The sequence below is a fragment of the Microtus ochrogaster genome, linkage group LG4, assembly GCF_000317375.1.
Source record: "Microtus ochrogaster isolate Prairie Vole_2 linkage group LG4, MicOch1.0, whole genome shotgun sequence".
Taxonomy (NCBI): Eukaryota; Metazoa; Chordata; class Mammalia; order Rodentia; family Cricetidae; genus Microtus; species Microtus ochrogaster.
The window spans coordinates 66,101,641-66,118,504 of NC_022030.1; the positions used below are offsets into that span (position 1 = coordinate 66,101,641).

Genomic DNA, 16,864 nt, shown 5'->3' on the forward strand with positions numbered 1-16,864 from the left:
AGCCCTTTACATACTGTTTATGGTTACCTCCCGAGACTCTCGCCATATATAAATTTAAACTTCATTAATTCTCAGTGGGGATGGTGCTTATATTACACCTAATTATTTTCCTTTATCTTATGTTTAAAACTTGAATCAATTTTGTTCAGGGAGGCAGGATCCAGGTTTATTCGGTCAAAATGGCTAATCGGTTGTTTCACTGAAAATTACACACATGTCCCCACTAACCTGAAATGCCATGGGAAACCATGTATTAAATTTCCCCGCAATTTAAGCCAATTCTGGGTCCCCCACTGTGTCCCACTCTTCCTTTGCCGTCCCAAACCCTGTAATTATTGTCATTTGTCCTGCGATGTATGTGAAGGGTGTTCTTTGACCTTTGTGGGATTTATCTGGCTTTTCTTATGTTTACTTTCTCCCAAGAACCGAATGGGTCAAGTTCAAAAGCAAATCCGGCAAGCCCTTTGGTGGACTGCATTATATTTAGGATATAAGCAAAACAAATCATGCCAGAGGTCCTGTGTCCAGATAAGGTATGTCTGTATGAATTTGACCTTCTTGTGTCCCTTGAGAGGTGTTGACATTGTGAACAGCACCAGGTTGTGGGTCCCCACCCACCCTCAATCCCAGGGCACCAATTCAGTTTTGCCGCCTGTGTCCACTTAGCTAAGGCCCTAGCCAGCTCTCTTTACCTCCTTCCCTGGAGGACATGACCCTGTGACTATTTCTGATCCACCAAGAACAATCGCTAATTTCCTAGGCATTGTGGCAAATACGACGCTGTCCTTGTGCCTGAGGATGTGCAACAATGATGTCATCTGTCACAACCCATACAGCAGGTGCTCTGCCTGCACTGAAGGAAGAGCAGCCTGTCCTTGAGCGGTTTCCTGAAGCTCTCTGGATACTTCCAGCTACAAATGTGAGCACTTGGCTCAGGCACAGTCCAGGGGATCTAGGAAGACAATGGAGGGGACACCCCACCCCACACTCCCTTGCTGACTTAGGGAATGCCAAGGCTCATTGGTTTCTCCCTGTCCACTCCCCCCTCCCCGCTACTTTGTCCTCAGAGAACCCACAACCCATAAGATACCCCCCCTAACTAGCCACAACACCAGGGCCAAAGTCGAAGCTTTTTTTTTTTTTTTAATTTTCTAGACACTTCTGAAAAGAGATCTAATAGAGAAAATATACAAAGCATTTGAGAGCTTCACCGCCATGGAGAACCCAGGTCTGACCCGAGGCACCAAACCCTCACCCGGGCGGCCAGCACGAACATCGTTATAAACATGCAGAAGGAGGAGGAGAAACATCACGCACCCCTGGACAGAGGGGCTGGATCCAGAACGGAAGAGGAAGCAGGGACCAAAGTACCAGGTGGCTCTCCTTCCCGCCTCCATCGTTCACAGAAGCCAAGGCATGGAGGATGCATGGGCTCCATCCGCTGCCCAGGGCCTGTAGCTTACCACAGCTGTACCCACCTGCTCCTGGGCTCCTAGGTGCCAGACCAGGGTGGCCCAGCTCCTCCTTTCTTTGGTTCCACTCAGAACAATTGTGCTTGGCAGACTCATTCCCACCCTCAAACTTCAGGCTCCTGCTGGTAGGACGAAGGCCCTGACCCCAGGATAGCCACCTTCTCTTGGGCTCTGACAGGTCCAACCCAGGACACATTTCCCCATCCTTCGTCCGCACTTAGGCCTCAGAACCAGGAGAACGGAGGAAGAAGTGTGCTGTGCAAGAAAAAAAAGTCTTTCGGGACTTCCCCAAATGTGGGGGGGCTATTTCTGAACCCCATGCCAGGCCTTGCCCCTGCCCCAGGCTTTCACATGTCCAGCCCCTTCCTTTAGTCCTTCCCCTTGGCCCAGCCACTGGGGAGCTGACTTAAAACAATGGGTTACGGAAACCATCTTGGGCAACTGTCCCCTCCCGCCTCATGCCTGAAAGACAAGCAGTCTCAGAGGTCCCCTCAAGAGATCACAGCCCTGGTACGGGGATTAGGATGGGGCTGGGGCTGGAAAGGGTAGCGGGACATGTCACGTCTATGGAAAAGTGCCCAAGTTACAAGCTAATAAGCAAAGGGAGGAGGGGGGCCAGAGAGTGGCCAGAAGGAGAGAGAAGAGGGCAGGGGTGGGCCTGGACAGAAGGCCTCACACCACCCCGCAGATGAGCGTCTCCACCACAAAGGTATTCTCAAAGTGGCGGATGGCATTGCAGTCCTTGGCCCCACGTTTGTTGATCCCTGGGAAGAAAGAGAAAAGTCCCCGTTAGGCCTCTGTCCAGGCCCAGAAAGGTGGTCCAGCCTCTGAGCCTGAGAGAACCCTGGGACCTGGGGAAACCCAGAAAGTGATATACCAAAACAGCGCCATGAGGTAGGGGGAGCTCCTAAATCCGGCTCAACAGGTGCCTACCACTGCTCTGCTATAAATCCTTAGGGGTGCTACTTTAGCCGGTGTGCCTCAGTTTCCTTTAAAAGGCACAGTTAGAATAAAAATGATGCTGATAACAATGAGGGTGAAGTAAGGGACTCCCCGGCACGTCTTAAGTGCTTGATTGACATTTGTTGCGGTTAGGTCATAACTATTGCTGGGACGGCTGGTCCCTGTCAGAGGCTGCCCGCTTTGGCGATGGGGCAGGTCCCTGTTAGAGGCTGCCCGCTTTGGCGCCCGGGACACATCTGTCACTCACGCCTCCGGGTGGCCCGGCGTCGCAGTCGGTAGGTGTCCTTCCCGTTGCACAGATGGTAGATGAAGGAACCCAGAGCCTCCTTGTCACTGACATGCTCCGTCACCACCATCTCCTCCTGGATGATGTACGTCTGTGGGAGGTAGGTCCCTCTCTGCAGAGTGGGGTCGGAGAGTGGCATCAAAGCGCAGGGTTGGCACCTAGGTCCCTCCTACTGCACATAGTCCTTTCTCACTCCCAGAAGCCCTTTGGTACTCCAGGCTGCTGCCCGTCCTATACTGTGGTGAGCTTTGGCACGTGTGCACATCTGGCCTCCCACCTGAAGGGAAATGCTCCCAGGGCTAGGGCCTGCATCCGCTCCCCTCACTGCTGACCCAAAGCATGAACCTGAATGCTAAGGAAGCCACACTTGGCGTTCTGTGAGTTGGGGAGAGGAAACGGAGAAACGGCTCTGAGGATGTGCCTAGAGAATAGTGAAGAAGTGATCTTTTGGGGGTGCAGGGACTCCCCCTTTAGGCCTGGCCTCCTCAGGGAAGGGGACAGGCACAAACAAGATACGGCCACCTACCTTCACATTCATGAGGAGTTCCCAGAAGTTTCGCGGGGGTAGCACAATGGTGGTGTTGAGTTCAATGACGTAGCACTTGTCCAGGGAGATGTCGTGGTAGGCAGTGAGACCCTGAGAGGGAGAGAGTTTAATGATTTTTTTAAAATGCTGGGAGGACCCCGGCAGCAGTAGGCAGGCAGCGGGCTCTGGGAGCAGCCAGTCCCAGACAGAGATGGCTGGGGAGGCTGCTGATTCCCCAGCAGTGGCTGGTCCCAGGCAGGGGGAGACACATGGCGGGTGGGCAGGAGACAGAGACACGGACAGACACAACATGTAGAGTGAGGTTGAATATTTATTTAGGGGCTATGGAGGGGGAAGGGAGAAAGGGGGGCAGAGAGAGAGAGAGAGAGAGAGAGAGAGAGAGAAGAGGAGAAAAAAGACAGAGAAGAGGGGACGTGGAGAGAGGGAAGCACACCAAGAGGGGACAGTGAGAATTCAAGATGGTGAGAGGAGGGAGGGGCCACCGGGAGTGGGCGTGGCTTGCCTTTTAAAGAGCCAAAAACCATAACAGAGAATATCTGTCAGTCTCTGTAGAAGGCAAAGGCCTGGACCAGGCCAGCGTACTGGAGGCTTTCAGTCAGCTGAGGCCTGAGTCCTACTGTGCCATCAATGGGGCCTGGGATCTCAGAAGTGGCACCCCTCCCCCACCCCCAAGTTCCTGGATATCCAGGCAGGAGCAGCCCCTCCTCCTGCTCCTCTCTAGACTGGTGGATCTGTCTGGGGTTTCCAGAGCTAGGTGAGGATAAGGGCACATGACTTTATCCCACCCTGTATTTCACCAAAGTGGTGAGGTGTAGTTCTCCTGGGGGAGAAAGCTGTCCTGGGACACAGGAGCAATGTTCCTGGCCACCTCCAACCCCCCAACAAGGTCCTCGTCTCAGGGAGGAATGCTACACCCCAGGACCCAGAGACCATTGCTGCAGAACACCCAAGGGAAAGCAGGGTTAACGGAGTTGGCTAATAGGTTCTGGGAGGCCTAGGGAAGAAGGCTGGGGCCTATGTCTCACTGATCTCAAAAGCAGCTGGAGGCGAGAGCGGTGACCTCAAGGAGGAAGGAACTGACTGGAAAAAAGCAAGAGGGAACCTTCCAGAGTGCTGGCAGAAAGCCCGACTTTGATCTGGGTGGCGTTACACAAACAGACTCCCCCACTCAGCTGGACACTCTGATGGAGGATATACAAATGCGAGCAGCCCAGGACCTTTGGCCCCACAGGGACGGTCAACCCTAGTGACTGCCAAGCAGAGGACAAAGCAGCACACTCCCACTCCCAATGTACCATTGGCTATAACTAACAGTAGAACCTTCATAATAAAAGCCGTATCTAAAGGCCAGTCAAGGTGACCAAAGACACCTGCTGCACAGTTTATACACAACCCAAGGAGTCTTTGGTGTTCTTACTCCTTGCTCTGGGTCCCCAGAACACTCTCTACTGCCCCATCCCAGCTCCAAGCCACCTACGAGCCACCCATAAACCAGCCTCACCCGCTGGAAGTCATGGATGATGTCTGCAGGGTCCCCACCACCAAACTGGGGCACGGGGACATTGATACGCTCATAGTTCTCCTCAAGATAGATCTTCACATCTTCCTCCAGCTCCATCCGAGTCCGGATCTGGGAGGACAGGGAGTCTTCGTAGAGCACGCCACAGTGGAAGAGGTTATCTCGGGCCAGCTGCACAAAGTGAGGGGAGAGACAGACGGTCACACAGGGTGATGACATGGCCACGCTGCCTATCTGCCTACTTCAGACCTGGGAGGCAGGAAGGGTGGGGGACCTAAGACTTTCTCAGAGCTGGGGAAACAGAAGAATGCGGAGGTAGGCTAGAGCTCAGGTCTGCAAGGGAGGAGATAAGCTGGGTCTTGGAGCAGTCACTTCAGCCTCACAAATGAAGGGCAGATAAACAGGGTCTTAGGCGGAAGACTACTCTGAGCCTCAGTTTCCCTATCTGTAAAGGGATCCTGAAGGTCTACCTGGCCTCAAAGCCTTAGTCTATGAAATGGCCAGGCAAACAAGAAGAGAACACACTAGCCCTGTGGCTGGACAGAAGAGCAAATCCTGTAGGAGCTTGCACAGGGAGGAGGGACAAGCCACGGAATGACCACCACCAGGGGCCCTCCTGCAGACACATGGGTAGAAGATAAAGTGGGAGGGCAAAGAGCTCTAAGACAACGCCGCACCCTCCTCGTGTTCTTTCCATGGATACAGCTCACCCGCTCTAGGCCCTGAGGCCCTACCCATCAGGCAGATGGCTTCATCACCTTTCATTCAGGGGCTGTAGGGTGGCGCTACTGGTGACAACTGAGTGATGGGGCCGCCATTCTGCCTTCTCTAGGGACTCCAAGACATGTAATGGGCAGAATTCCCTCCCCCTTCTCAGTCTGAGGAGAAACTCTGCTGGGATGACGAAACATCCTGGCCACAAGGGGGGCCCTGAGGGCTCAAGGAAGCCCAGGGGAGACCTAATGCCTGGGGCAGACCTGATCTGGCTATCAGATCAACCACAGACTATCCCAGGGACAATCTGGAACATGTATGGTCTGGGAAGAGAGGGGACAGAGCAGGGGCACCACTGAAAAATGCCAAAAGAGAGAGAGTCCTGCACCAGAGAGGGAGGAGACACCTAGCAAAGGCCAGGCATGAAGGTAGAGATAGCTGCTTTCAGGGGAAATTCCAAAGGTGAGAAAAATGTGGGTGTCAAGGTCTCCAGTGGACGGAGCACAAACTCCCACGCCATTTCTAGTGTGGAAAAACTAGATGACCACAGCCTTAAAAGCTCAAGGGATGTGGGGGTGAGCTGGGTCCACAATGACCGGAAACCCTAGCTGATAAGTCGTCCTGAGCGTCCCTGTTGATACATCCATACTTTATCTCTCAGTACTCAAGTATGGTGACCCCTCCTCTTCCCCGGGTCTGGAGGATCTCTAGTGGGTGTGTACTGAGGAAGACAAGCGAGCTCCTCCACAGACCTTCCATTCCCTGAAGCAGGCTGTGGTAAATGATGCAAAACCTGCCCAGGGCTCAAACCCAAAGGTCCATGCAAGGAACAGTTAGGTCATCCGTGAAGTACAACCCCTACATACAGTGTCTGGGCTCCAGAGAGAATCATAAACTCCCAACTTCTCTCCTGGTGACAATGCCCCAGAGTGACACTGGCCACTGGTGGTAGGGGTAGGAGGGGGTACAGAGGTAGGGATGCCTGGGTGGAGCCACCGGGACTCTTGCTGGACTCTCCAAAATAAGAGGTGAGCAGACAAGGGGATACTGGAAGGAATGAAGATTGCCCTCTAGGCCTGCCTGGGCCATGGGCTGCCTACTGTCTCTCTTCATGGGATCCCCATACCCTAGCTCTCCACTGTTCCCACGCCCTCAGCGGACTTCCTTTACCTGTCTTGGTGCCACCCTTCCCCCACCCACCCGCCTGGCTCCTCACCTGAGCAAGGAAGAAGTATCTGTAGATGTAGACGGAGGCAAAGACGAGGCCCATGAGCAGCACGACCATGCCCATGGACAGGTAGCACACGCCACCCACAGAGCCCCCTTTCCTGGAGCGGTGGCGAGGGGGCCGTTCCTCCTGTGAACAGAAGTGCCATGGTCAATGAGGTGTCCCAGACGGTACCATTTTTCTGAATTCCTCGTTCCCTAAGTGAGATCACCCCTCTAGCTGAACTAGGGGCCCTGGGGTAGGGGGAAGGGCCAGGAAGGACAACACAGATTATCTGAAAGAAAAGGAACCTTGATAATTTCTTCGGACCCCCTCCCCTCCCAGCTAGAAAGAAACGGAGATTTGCCTGGAAGCCCTAAAACAATCAGTCTGGATTAAGCACACACACTTTGAATTTTCTGAATTTAGGTCTTGTTACTGAACCAGCTTAACTGCTCTCTGGTCCAGTGGTTCTCAACCTGTGGTCGCGACCCCTCTGGCAAGCCTCTTTCTCCAAAAAAAAAAAAAAAAAAAAAAAAAAAACCATTTATATTATGACTCACAATAGTAGGAAAATTACAGTTACAAAGCATCGATGGAAATAATTTTATGGTGTGGTCACCCCAACACGAGGAACTGTATTAAAGGGTTGTACTATTAGAAGGTTGAGAACCAGTGCTTTAGTCATTCAAACATTAAATAGGGCACATCAGGCGGCCCGAGTGACTGGGAGTTCACGGGAACTAGAATGCATCTGGTAGGCGAGGTGCCACTGTCCTGGGTAACGGGAAGCCAAGAAACGATAGAATTAAGTTGGGCGGTGGTGGCGCACGCCTTTAATCCCAGCACTTGGGAGGCAGAGGCAGGAGGATCTCTGTGAGTTCGAGGCCAGCCTGGTCTACAGAGCAGAGCTAGTTCCAGTTCAGCCAGGACTGTTACACACAGAAACCCTGTCTTGAAAATCTGCCATCCCCCCCCCCAAAAAAAAAGAATGGGCAGAGCTAGAGAGGGTCAAGATGTGACCCTTAGGTTGGAGGCACAGGCTGGACCGGGATGAGAGCAGTGGGTGACGGGGGCATGTACCAGTTACTTTTCTCATTGCTGTGGACCCTGTAAGAAACAACCCGAGGAAGGTTCGAGTTCACAGTCCATCACGGTATGGACTTGCACATCACATGCCCACATCTGGGAGATCAAGCGGCAGACGGATGGATGCTGGGACTCAGCGCGCTTCCTCCCCTTCCCCTTCGTACTCAGTCTGGGAATCAGGCTAGGGCTACGCACATTCAGTCTGAGTAGGCTTTTCCCCTCCACTGAACGTCTCTGGGAGAACCTCCACAAACACACGAAAAGGTATGCTTTATTAATGCCCTAAGTGTGTCTTAATCTAATCAGGCTGACGAGTGAAATCAGCCAATCACAGGCAGGTGTGGAAGCTTCTGGAAACTCTCAGGATGATGGCTGACTGTGGCAGGCAGGGGCTCTGGGAGACCCAGAGGATGTGGGCACTGGGGCTTATCTCTAACCGGGTAGCCCTAGGCCTGCCCTGAACTGTTCCTCCACTGTGTCAGGGAAGCTGCCATAAGGAGAGTCTACAAGATGAAACTTGAAGCAGCAGGAAGCTCTTACGAGAGAAGAAACACAACTGTCTGAGAGCCTAGGCTTCACGCTCCACAGGAGAACCAGCTTCAGGATGCAGGTTTGGGCTCAGATTGCAGGGCGCTCAGAGCCCCCTCCAGGCCACACATGTCTGGGCTGGTGGATGGTCAATATGAGACTCCACAAGACAACTCTGCCTGGAACTGAACTTGAGGGCTACCTCTTGGCTATCTTTTTGCATGACCTCCCTTCCCCCACGGTAGCCCAGGCTGGCCTTCAATTACTAGCGGTGATGCTACAGGTATCACCAGGCTTGTTTCTGCCTCTAGTGCCCACCACTTACCCTGTCTTTTACACTGTTCAGACGTGGCCAAGAGAGGTCAAAGGTCAATATTTATAGACCTCCCTTCCCAGCCTTGAGAAGATGAAGCTGACTGGGGAATGGAGTTCCTCCATAGGCTTTAAATAAGCAGGTCTGATTGACCCCCTCCTCCAGTTCCAGTGAGGCATTGTAGAACTGGGTTGTTTCTCTTTCTTTCTAGAGGTGTTGGGTGCGTGAGGACATGGTTCTGCTTAGTTACTTAGGACAAGTTTTTATCTCAACACAGCAAAGGGGTCCTGGGAAGGTGCGGGAATGGGATTGGGCCTTAGGAGTAAAGGTGAACCCCACCAGAGGGCCTCACTGTTTGGACTCTCTAACCCAATCTCTAGGAAAAGGGCAGAAAATGTCTTAGGTTCCCACATCTACAGCTGGGATTCTCCCACAAGATCCAACCTTGGCTACCTTGCACCCTTAAGGAGACGGGTCTAGGACAGCTGATGACCAGAGGGGCAAGGGGCTGCAACGGCTTTGCAACCACACTTTGTGACAGGTCCTATGGGGTGACATCAACATCCAAGCTCCCTCGGCATCTCCCATGAACAAGCCACCAAGACAGCCAGAGGTGCGGCACTGGCCTGCTCCTATGGTCCTAGGAAAGGTGTCTAGTTGTCTGGCATGGTGGCCAGCACTTAGGAGGCAGAGGCAGGAGGATCTCTGTGAGTTCAAGGCCAGCCTTATCTACAAGCAAATTCCAGGACAGCCAGGGCTACACAGAGAAACCCTGTCTTGAAAAACAAAACAAAACAAAAAGAAAGGTAGCTACCTTTGAGGCAGTAAAGATTGCCCATTGGGCACAATACACACTGGGACCACAGTGTAGCCACTGGGTCCAGGGTAGGGATGGTCCAGGAACCACCAATAGGACATCCATCCTGAGGTCATGTGAGGCGACCGGCCCCCAGGGATTAAGAGAGACAATGAACCTGAAAGCTCCTGGAGGAGGACAAAGTATGGGATAAAAATAGTAGATCTGTGGGCCAGGCCTTCCCTTTTTAGGGCCGCCACGGTGGCAGGCTGTTGAGGCTCCACGGTGTTTGCTCTTGTGTTTCTGGAAAACCAGAAAAGCTAGCTTGGGAAAGCTAGCGAGGGAATCAAATAGGATTGGGGGAGGGGGCACAAGTGAACTACAAGTAAGAGCCTGCTAAGCACATAAAAATCACAGGCAAGCTGAGGCCTTCCAGCCTTGTCCCTGCAGCCGACTTCTGCAAGCCTTGGAAGCTCTAGCTAGTCCAGGTCTTCATGGACTGGGGGAGGGGACGGGAGGTAGGGAGAAGTCAGTGAGGACTGGCAAGATTGGGGATCCCCTCACCTTACCCAGTTTGGGTGGTTAACTATACACATTTAGCTAGACCAATGAAGGAGACAGAAGTATTTCTCTCTAAATGTATTTCTTTGATGGATTCCCAGTTGGTTATTAGAGAAAGTGTGGCCCACTGCAGATGTGGGCAGATGTGCGCTGATTCTGAAAGCTGCTCTTTTGGGGGAAAGGAACTGACATCTCTCCACACCAGAGGAGTGCCCAGAGTGCCCAGAGTCTCTCAGGTCCCATGCCTGTCTAGGAAAGCTCTTCAGGAAGCAGAGCAGGAGGGACTGACTTCAGACAGACAGCCCGCCTTGCCTGGTCTCCCCGTGGGTAACTGTTACCTGGGAAACATTCTCATCCCCTCCATGACTTGCATGGCCACCTCACCAGCTGCCTCAAATCCCTGTTTCTTCCTGTAAGCTTCAGCTATCTGGCCTTTTCTTTAAACTTTTGACTTTGTACATGGCTCCTATATTGATGCATATATGAAATTTAGTTTGTTTCTCCTGTGAAGCCATTTCCTGTCAGATTATTTCATGGTCTAAAATTATCAAACCCTTCAGACGGGGGGAAAAAGGAAAGTCTAAATCTTCCCTGTGTAACAATGGCTTTTATTCGCCTCTTCTGAAACAAAGCTGGGGGTTCCATTACCATGCTACCTGTCCAACACTCTGGGCTGCTGAGCCAAACCCTCAGACACATAGGACAGAGGGTTGACAAGAAAATCTAGGATGGCCCTGCTTGAGGACGAAGAGCCCCAACATGGCTTTTGCCTGCTGGACACATCAAAGCAAGCCAAGAAGGTTTAACTTCTAACCCTGAAAGCCTTGCTATCCTCACTAGGGGGTCACTGCAGTCTGGGATCTCATGCAAGCTGAGACCTTTGGGGTCCAAGGATCACGGGGTAGCAGTGAAAGTGGCTGGGTGGCCAGTCAGTCTTCCTGAGGCAATAACCTCCACTCTAGCTGCTTCCCCATCTTGTCCTGCTGGAGACAGAGAAATGTTGCTCCCCCTCCCCCATGGGATAGCTACCAACAGCTAGGCATTGGGGGGCTCCCCTTTAGAAAGTGCAAAGAGGGCGCATATTGTTTCCAAGGCAACAAGCCCTCTGAGCAAAATGCCTTTCTGAGCACTCGTATTAGGTATGCGAGCCAGACGTCTGGGGACCTGAGAGGAGCCTGGGCCTCAGCCTTCAGGCTTCCCTGGGCCTTTCCAACAGTGTGTGAGATAATTAGCAAAAGCCAGAGGCAGAACGGAGAGGAAAGCGCCACCTGAAACAGCTCAGTTGCGACACAGCTCAAAGGATGATAGCTCGCTAGCTAACTGCTCCTCGGTAACAATGCCGAAATATGAGTGGATTATGCTACAACTGCAGGCTTCTGGGTAGGAGGCAGGGAAGGACAGCAACACAGACCTTGCAGGCAGAGACGGAAGGCTGAGGACTTTAAAGTCATCCCCCACCCCAATGCTATCCTTGGCATCTTCTCCTTTCCTAGGCTGCAGGCTGCAGCTCAGAGGCAAGGATGCCAAAGGGTGTGTGTGAGGCAGACCTACAGACACACGAGGCCTTGCTGGGGGTGGGAGGCCTTGCCTGTTGTCCCTGAGCAAGAGGGCATAGATGGCCAAGAATCAAAGACATCACCTGAGTATACGCCACACACAGACAAGGCTCAGAGGTTTCCCATTAGTGACCTCCCACCCCTACCCACTCTAGCCTGAGGCCTCTGGGGTAGGGTGCAGCTATGAGGATCCCTGTGTTTGACTGGACCCAGAATCCTCTCTTCTCCGTGTCAACAGCCCAGGCTTCTCCAGAAATCAAAAATCTAGAAAGGATCTGAAGCAGAAAGAAACAAGGCTGAAGGCTGGAAGAGCTCTCGCTCACAAAGAACTGGAGACTCCCAGGACAGAGGGGAAAGCCCGGCTGTGTGGCTGAGTTTTTAATCATAAACATTTCTTCTCCCCTTGGGAAGAAAAACTCCCCCTCATAAGCAGTCTGCTGACAGCCTTGAACAGCAGAGCCAGGGGAAAACAGAAAGGAGAGGGAAGCAGCAGGGGGAGAGGGGGGTGCAGAAAAACCCGGCAGAACAACTCCTCTGGATGTTCCCACTGTGCGAACAGGGGGAAGGAGGACACGGAGCTGGGCTGCCTCTTTGAAGGTCACTGTGGCTCAACCCTCCCAGCCAGGAAGACCAGCTCTCCTAGCTGGCAAGGGACCCACAGACCCTCCCCTTACTGGTCCTTTGCCAAGAGCCTGAAGACAGGGATGGACACACACACACACACACACACACACAGAGAGAGAGAGAGAGAGAGAGAGAGAGAGAGAGAGAGAGAGAGAGAGAGAGAATTTGATCCACAGGTATGTGGGCTGAGGGAGCGGGTTACTCAAGGACCATTAATCAAAGACAAATGCCAATTCGAGAAGATTACAGAGCTGAGAAGATGGTTGAACTGGATGTTTTCTTCTTTGCAGCCCCCAGCCCTGGGGCCTGTCCACGTGCACACATGTGTACACAGTCAGTGGGTGGGGGAGGGATGAGGATGGGCCTCCAAAGGGGAGGAGTGACCACTTGGCTGCATGCTACTGCTAGGTGCAGGGGTCTCAAACACAAGCTTCAACGGCCAACTTACCATCCGCGGCCAGGCTGTGGCTGCAGGTTCCTCATTATTGAAGTCTAACTAATGTGTGGAGATGCTGGGTAGCTGTAGGTCCAGCTGGCTCCTAACCACACCCACCCCTTCCCCAGCCAGCCTCAGAACTTCCTTCTAGTCTCAGGCCTGGGAACAAAACTTGTTTCAGTATTTGCTTAGAAGTAGGGGCAGGCCCTGTCAGGGAGGTGGCTCTGCTGCAGCCCTCCCTCACCTCCCCTGCCACCCCCCCCCCCCCCACCCCAGGCCTGGATACAGGTTGACAGCAGCCCAAAGGCTCACATCTCAGGGCTCTAACAATGGCTCATGTTCCTTCTGGCACCGCAGCTGTGCAACGGGCCTCTGCCTGCCTGCTCTTACTGCCATGCTAGGCACCGGGCAAGGGGAAATATGCCTGCTGGCATTGTAGAGCAAGAAGAAGCTTGCCAGAGTGATCTATCTTTCAAGATCCCAGTGGCAGCTGATGTAGACAAAGCCAACCCTCAATATCAAAGGCCCCTTCACATCAGCTCAGAGCTTGGGCGAGCAGTGTCGTTTGAGTTAACCAATAAACAGTTCGGTCTCAAAGTGTAGGTATTTGAATCCCTCCTCCTGACTGCCCAGCCTGCTTCCCCGAGCTCCGGCCAGCCCAATAGTGACAGAGGAGGCTGTTGGGCAGGCTCTAGGCCATTACCAACAGTGCACAGGGCAAGGCAAGGTTGATATTTCCATTTCCCGCTGGGTGAGGGCAGGGCGGGCTGCTGAGCTTCAGGAGCCTGAGAAAAGCAGGAAGCTGAACAGTGGTGGTGGCTCACGTTGTGCTGGTGGGAGGGACCAAAACAAACAAGCTGTCTCTTCGGAGATGGCCATTGAGAGGGGATGCTGACATGGGAAAAGTTCTGGAAAGCTGTCTTGGTGGGGGGGGCAATTCGAATCCATAAAAAAATATTATATGAAGAGCTATTCCAGGGATCCAGGCAAGCTCCCTCAATGATGAAGGAAAGATCTTCTCATAAGAAGAAAACGTTGAAGGGTGGACAGTTGGCCCACAGAGACAACCATCAGTGGTCTTTAGAGGGCTGTTGTCGGAGGTTTTGCTTGAACAACAAAACCTCTTTTGTTTCTGGGACACCTTTCTTCCCCTCGCCTAGCCTATGATTGCTTACACTGCATAAAATCCAACTACCTGGTCCTTTGAGGCTCTTATTTTCTGTCATTATTAGCGTGTGTCTTGTGTTCATCTGTAAACTGCCATCTTATTGCACAGACTTACATAACCAAGTCTTCCGAGGTTAATGAGAAAAACGTGTAATTTCCTCATGCTGGGCTCTGCCACCCTATCCAACACCATCAGCAGGTTGCCCTAGCATGTGCCCTGTGTACAGTCAGTTGGGACTTCCTTCTCAAGGGGTGATAATGCCAGGAGTTGCTACTTACCAGTTCTTGGGGCCCCATACCCAGACTGGGAGGAAGGTGAGGGCCCCTCCCTAAAGTTATAAAGGAGGCTTATGAGCCCCAGGGCAAACTCTTAAACTGCAAACCGGTTCAAGTATTCTAAAGACTGCCGGTCTTCAGATGAAGCTGCTCATGTGGGAGTGCCCAGGGACCCTTCAACCTCTGCCTGGGTGGCCACTGAATTCTTATTAGTGTACGAACTATTGGATGCTGTAGTGACTGAAACACAAGGGCTCGAGGGCTGCCCGCGTCCCTTGCATTCTTCCGGGTCCCAGTCTGCTCTGACTAGCCCACTTCCGCACGACCCTCTCTTCTAGATCATTCTCCACAGGCTCACTAGGGCAGAGCTTCAAAACTTGATCTGCGGAGAAGGAAGTGGAAGGCCTTTTTCAGTTCTGCCTGGTTGGAAAGGTCAGAGCTTGGGATGCCCCAGGACCGCTTGGGGGCGTGTGACAGTGGACAAGAAAACACCCTGACTGGAGCAAAATGAAGCTCGGCTGGGTCAGCTTTTCTTTTCCTGTCCTCCCGTCAGTGATTGCCACGAGTCCTCCCCCACGACACACTCCGACACTGCACAGTTTTCCATGGCGGAAATGACTTGGGTCCCCTCAGCCAGAGGAAGGCGGCGCTCACTGAGGCCACTCCGCACAAAGCCAGCTGAGTGACTAGGGATGCCGAGGGCACGGGAGCAGTGGGGAGCCCACGCAGCCGGGAGTAACAGAGCAGCTGGAGGCCGGTGAAGGAAGCCGGACCCGCAGGTGTGACATGGGAGAAGACTCATTACTTTAAGGACTGCCGGTTCGAACACCACCATCCTTTACCCACCACAGTCCCCAATTTGGGAACCAAACCAATGTTACCTCCCCTTTCGTTACTCACCCGAGTTTCTCCCAGCTAATTCCCCAACTAATCAGGTCCCATAACCCCACTTTGGGGAAACTACGTTCAACCCTCCTCCCATCCCCCAACCCAGGCACTGGCTTCCCGGCCCGTCCCCCTTGATTGGAACCAGATGCAAACCCTCATCAACATTCCCCAAACTTTCATGGGCCCGCCACCTTCCTTTATCTTGGAACTGGGCACCTAGGGTCCCCACATTTGTTAAAGACTCTGTGTGTGTCCCCACTTGAGAACAGCATTGCTTTCGACTGCCGCTTTGGAGAAGGACCCAAGCAAGACCCTTTCCCAGCTGGGGATTGACCAGCCTTTCCAGACCTCTCTCCCCGATTCCGCTCGAGGCTCCGGGGTCTCTTTGGTTCTCGCTGCCACTAGGGAGTGCCTAGATTCCCCCAACACCCCGCCCCCATCCCCACCCCACCCCCCACCTGGGACCCGGTGCCCCTCACCCTCGCCGGCGTCAGCAGGATCTCCGCGGCCGGGGCAGTGGCCGAGGCCGAGCCAGACGCCGCTGCCTTGTCGGCCTTATCGGCCTTGATGCCCGCCACCGCGGGCTGGAAACTGATCTTCACCATGGCTGCGCTGACCAGCGCCTGCTCCCTGCAGCCTCTGCCTGTGCAACCTTGCTCAGCACCGCTGCCTCTTGCTGCGCTGCAGGCACCGGAAGTTTATATGGCTCAGGGAGTCCTAGCCTCTATCCCCGCCCCGCCCCGCCCCGCCCTCCACGGAAGGAACTGGCGCCTGCGCCGAGCCGCAGCGCTCAGAGCTGTAGCAGAAGGTTTGAGATTCTGTCAACCTCTCGCTCAAAGCCATTCATTCAGTCGTCGCGCGGGAGCTTGGTCCCCTACCTTCTCCCTGCCCATGACCAGCATCCTCACATGCCCTCAACACGGCGTTGCCTGGCAACGTGCTTCTAACAAACTGCATCTCCCTTTTCCTCTACGTAGCCTCCTCTTTGGAGAGTCTGAGGCTCCCCACCCCCACCCTCGTAACTGCTCCCATGCTTTCCTCCTCCAAGATGTGTTAGACTGGAAAGGGGCTTCAAGTCCTAATTGTCGGGACCGTTTGGAGTCCTGGCCTCCAGCTGTTCTCCCCTGCTAGTAACCTTTGCTTGGCCTTCTGATTTGTGCTACTGAAAACTGTGTCCAGCTCTGCTTCCTGAGCCTTGACTGAGGATCAGGGAGGTTTTCACCTGCTGGCCCACCTGACTGTGTTGGGTATATAAGCCTCCGTGGTACTATTCAATAAAGGGCTTCTTTCCCAGTGACTAGAGGTGTGTGTCTCTGTCTGTGCTGTCTCTGTGTGTCTTTGTGTGTTTCAGTCTCCAGCCCCTTGCCCGAGGCATTTGTATTGCCATACTCCACCTAACTGCTTGCCTTTATCCTGAATTCTTCATCCACCCCTCCCCCTTCCTTCTCCACCAGGCCTCTTTATCTTTCATCCTGCAAAACCTTCGTGGGGGAGAGGGTGGGGAACTTGTGGCGCACAAGATCTTGCAGGAGCTGAGTCGTGACTGGAAGATAATGAGAAGAATTATAGGGGCTGGATCAGAGGCTTGGGGTTCCATTCACGACTCTGCTCCTGCGAAGTATCGCTGGTACTGGGAAGAAACCAAGACTTATGATGCAGGGCCATCTCTTCATAACAGAGCCCTGGATCTTTTCTCACTGTCCCTCCTCCAGGCTGTGAGAGCACCCAGCGTGCGGTACTTGATGTCCGTTCTGCTACAGTGGTGATAATGGAAGGCAGGGCATCCTGCCAGCTTACTGAGGACAGTCCAGTAGGCTCCATTGACCTCGCCTACACCTGTCAATGCTTGAACAGTTGCCTTAGGCCTTTGGTGCCCAAGTGCTAGACCAATATATCTTGGTTAGATCCTGTGTAAACCAGGC

The 16,864-nt window shown here is 53.3% G+C and overlaps 1 protein-coding gene across 1 annotated transcript; it reads right to left on the minus strand.

Annotated features, from left to right (window-relative positions):
• Positions 1-1,126: 1,126 nt before the first annotated feature.
• Itm2c (integral membrane protein 2C) lies at positions 1,127-15,639 on the minus strand. Its single transcript, XM_005361773.3, has 6 exons — positions 15,422-15,639; positions 6,718-6,858; positions 4,770-4,958; positions 3,248-3,358; positions 2,683-2,833; positions 1,127-2,236 (listed from the first exon to the last, which is right to left on the minus strand). Exons 1-6 carry the CDS (start codon positions 15,545-15,547, stop codon positions 2,145-2,147), a joined length of 810 nt encoding a protein of 269 aa, XP_005361830.1. The 5' UTR covers positions 15,548-15,639; the 3' UTR covers positions 1,127-2,144.
• Positions 15,640-16,864: the final 1,225 nt, after the last annotated feature.

Coding starts and splice junctions, on each gene's coding strand:
- Itm2c (XM_005361773.3), bottom strand. CDS start 15,547: ATGGTGAAGATCAGTTTCCAGCCCGCGGTGGCGGGCATCAAGGCCGAT. Junction 6,859..15,421: donor TCCTGCTGACGCCGGCGAGG/GTGAGGGGCACC, acceptor TTCTGTTCACAG/GAGGAACGGCCCCCTCGCCA. Junction 2,237..2,682: donor ACGCCGGGCCACCCGGAGGC/GTGAGTGACAGA, acceptor CTTTCTTCCCAG/GGATCAACAAACGTGGGGCC.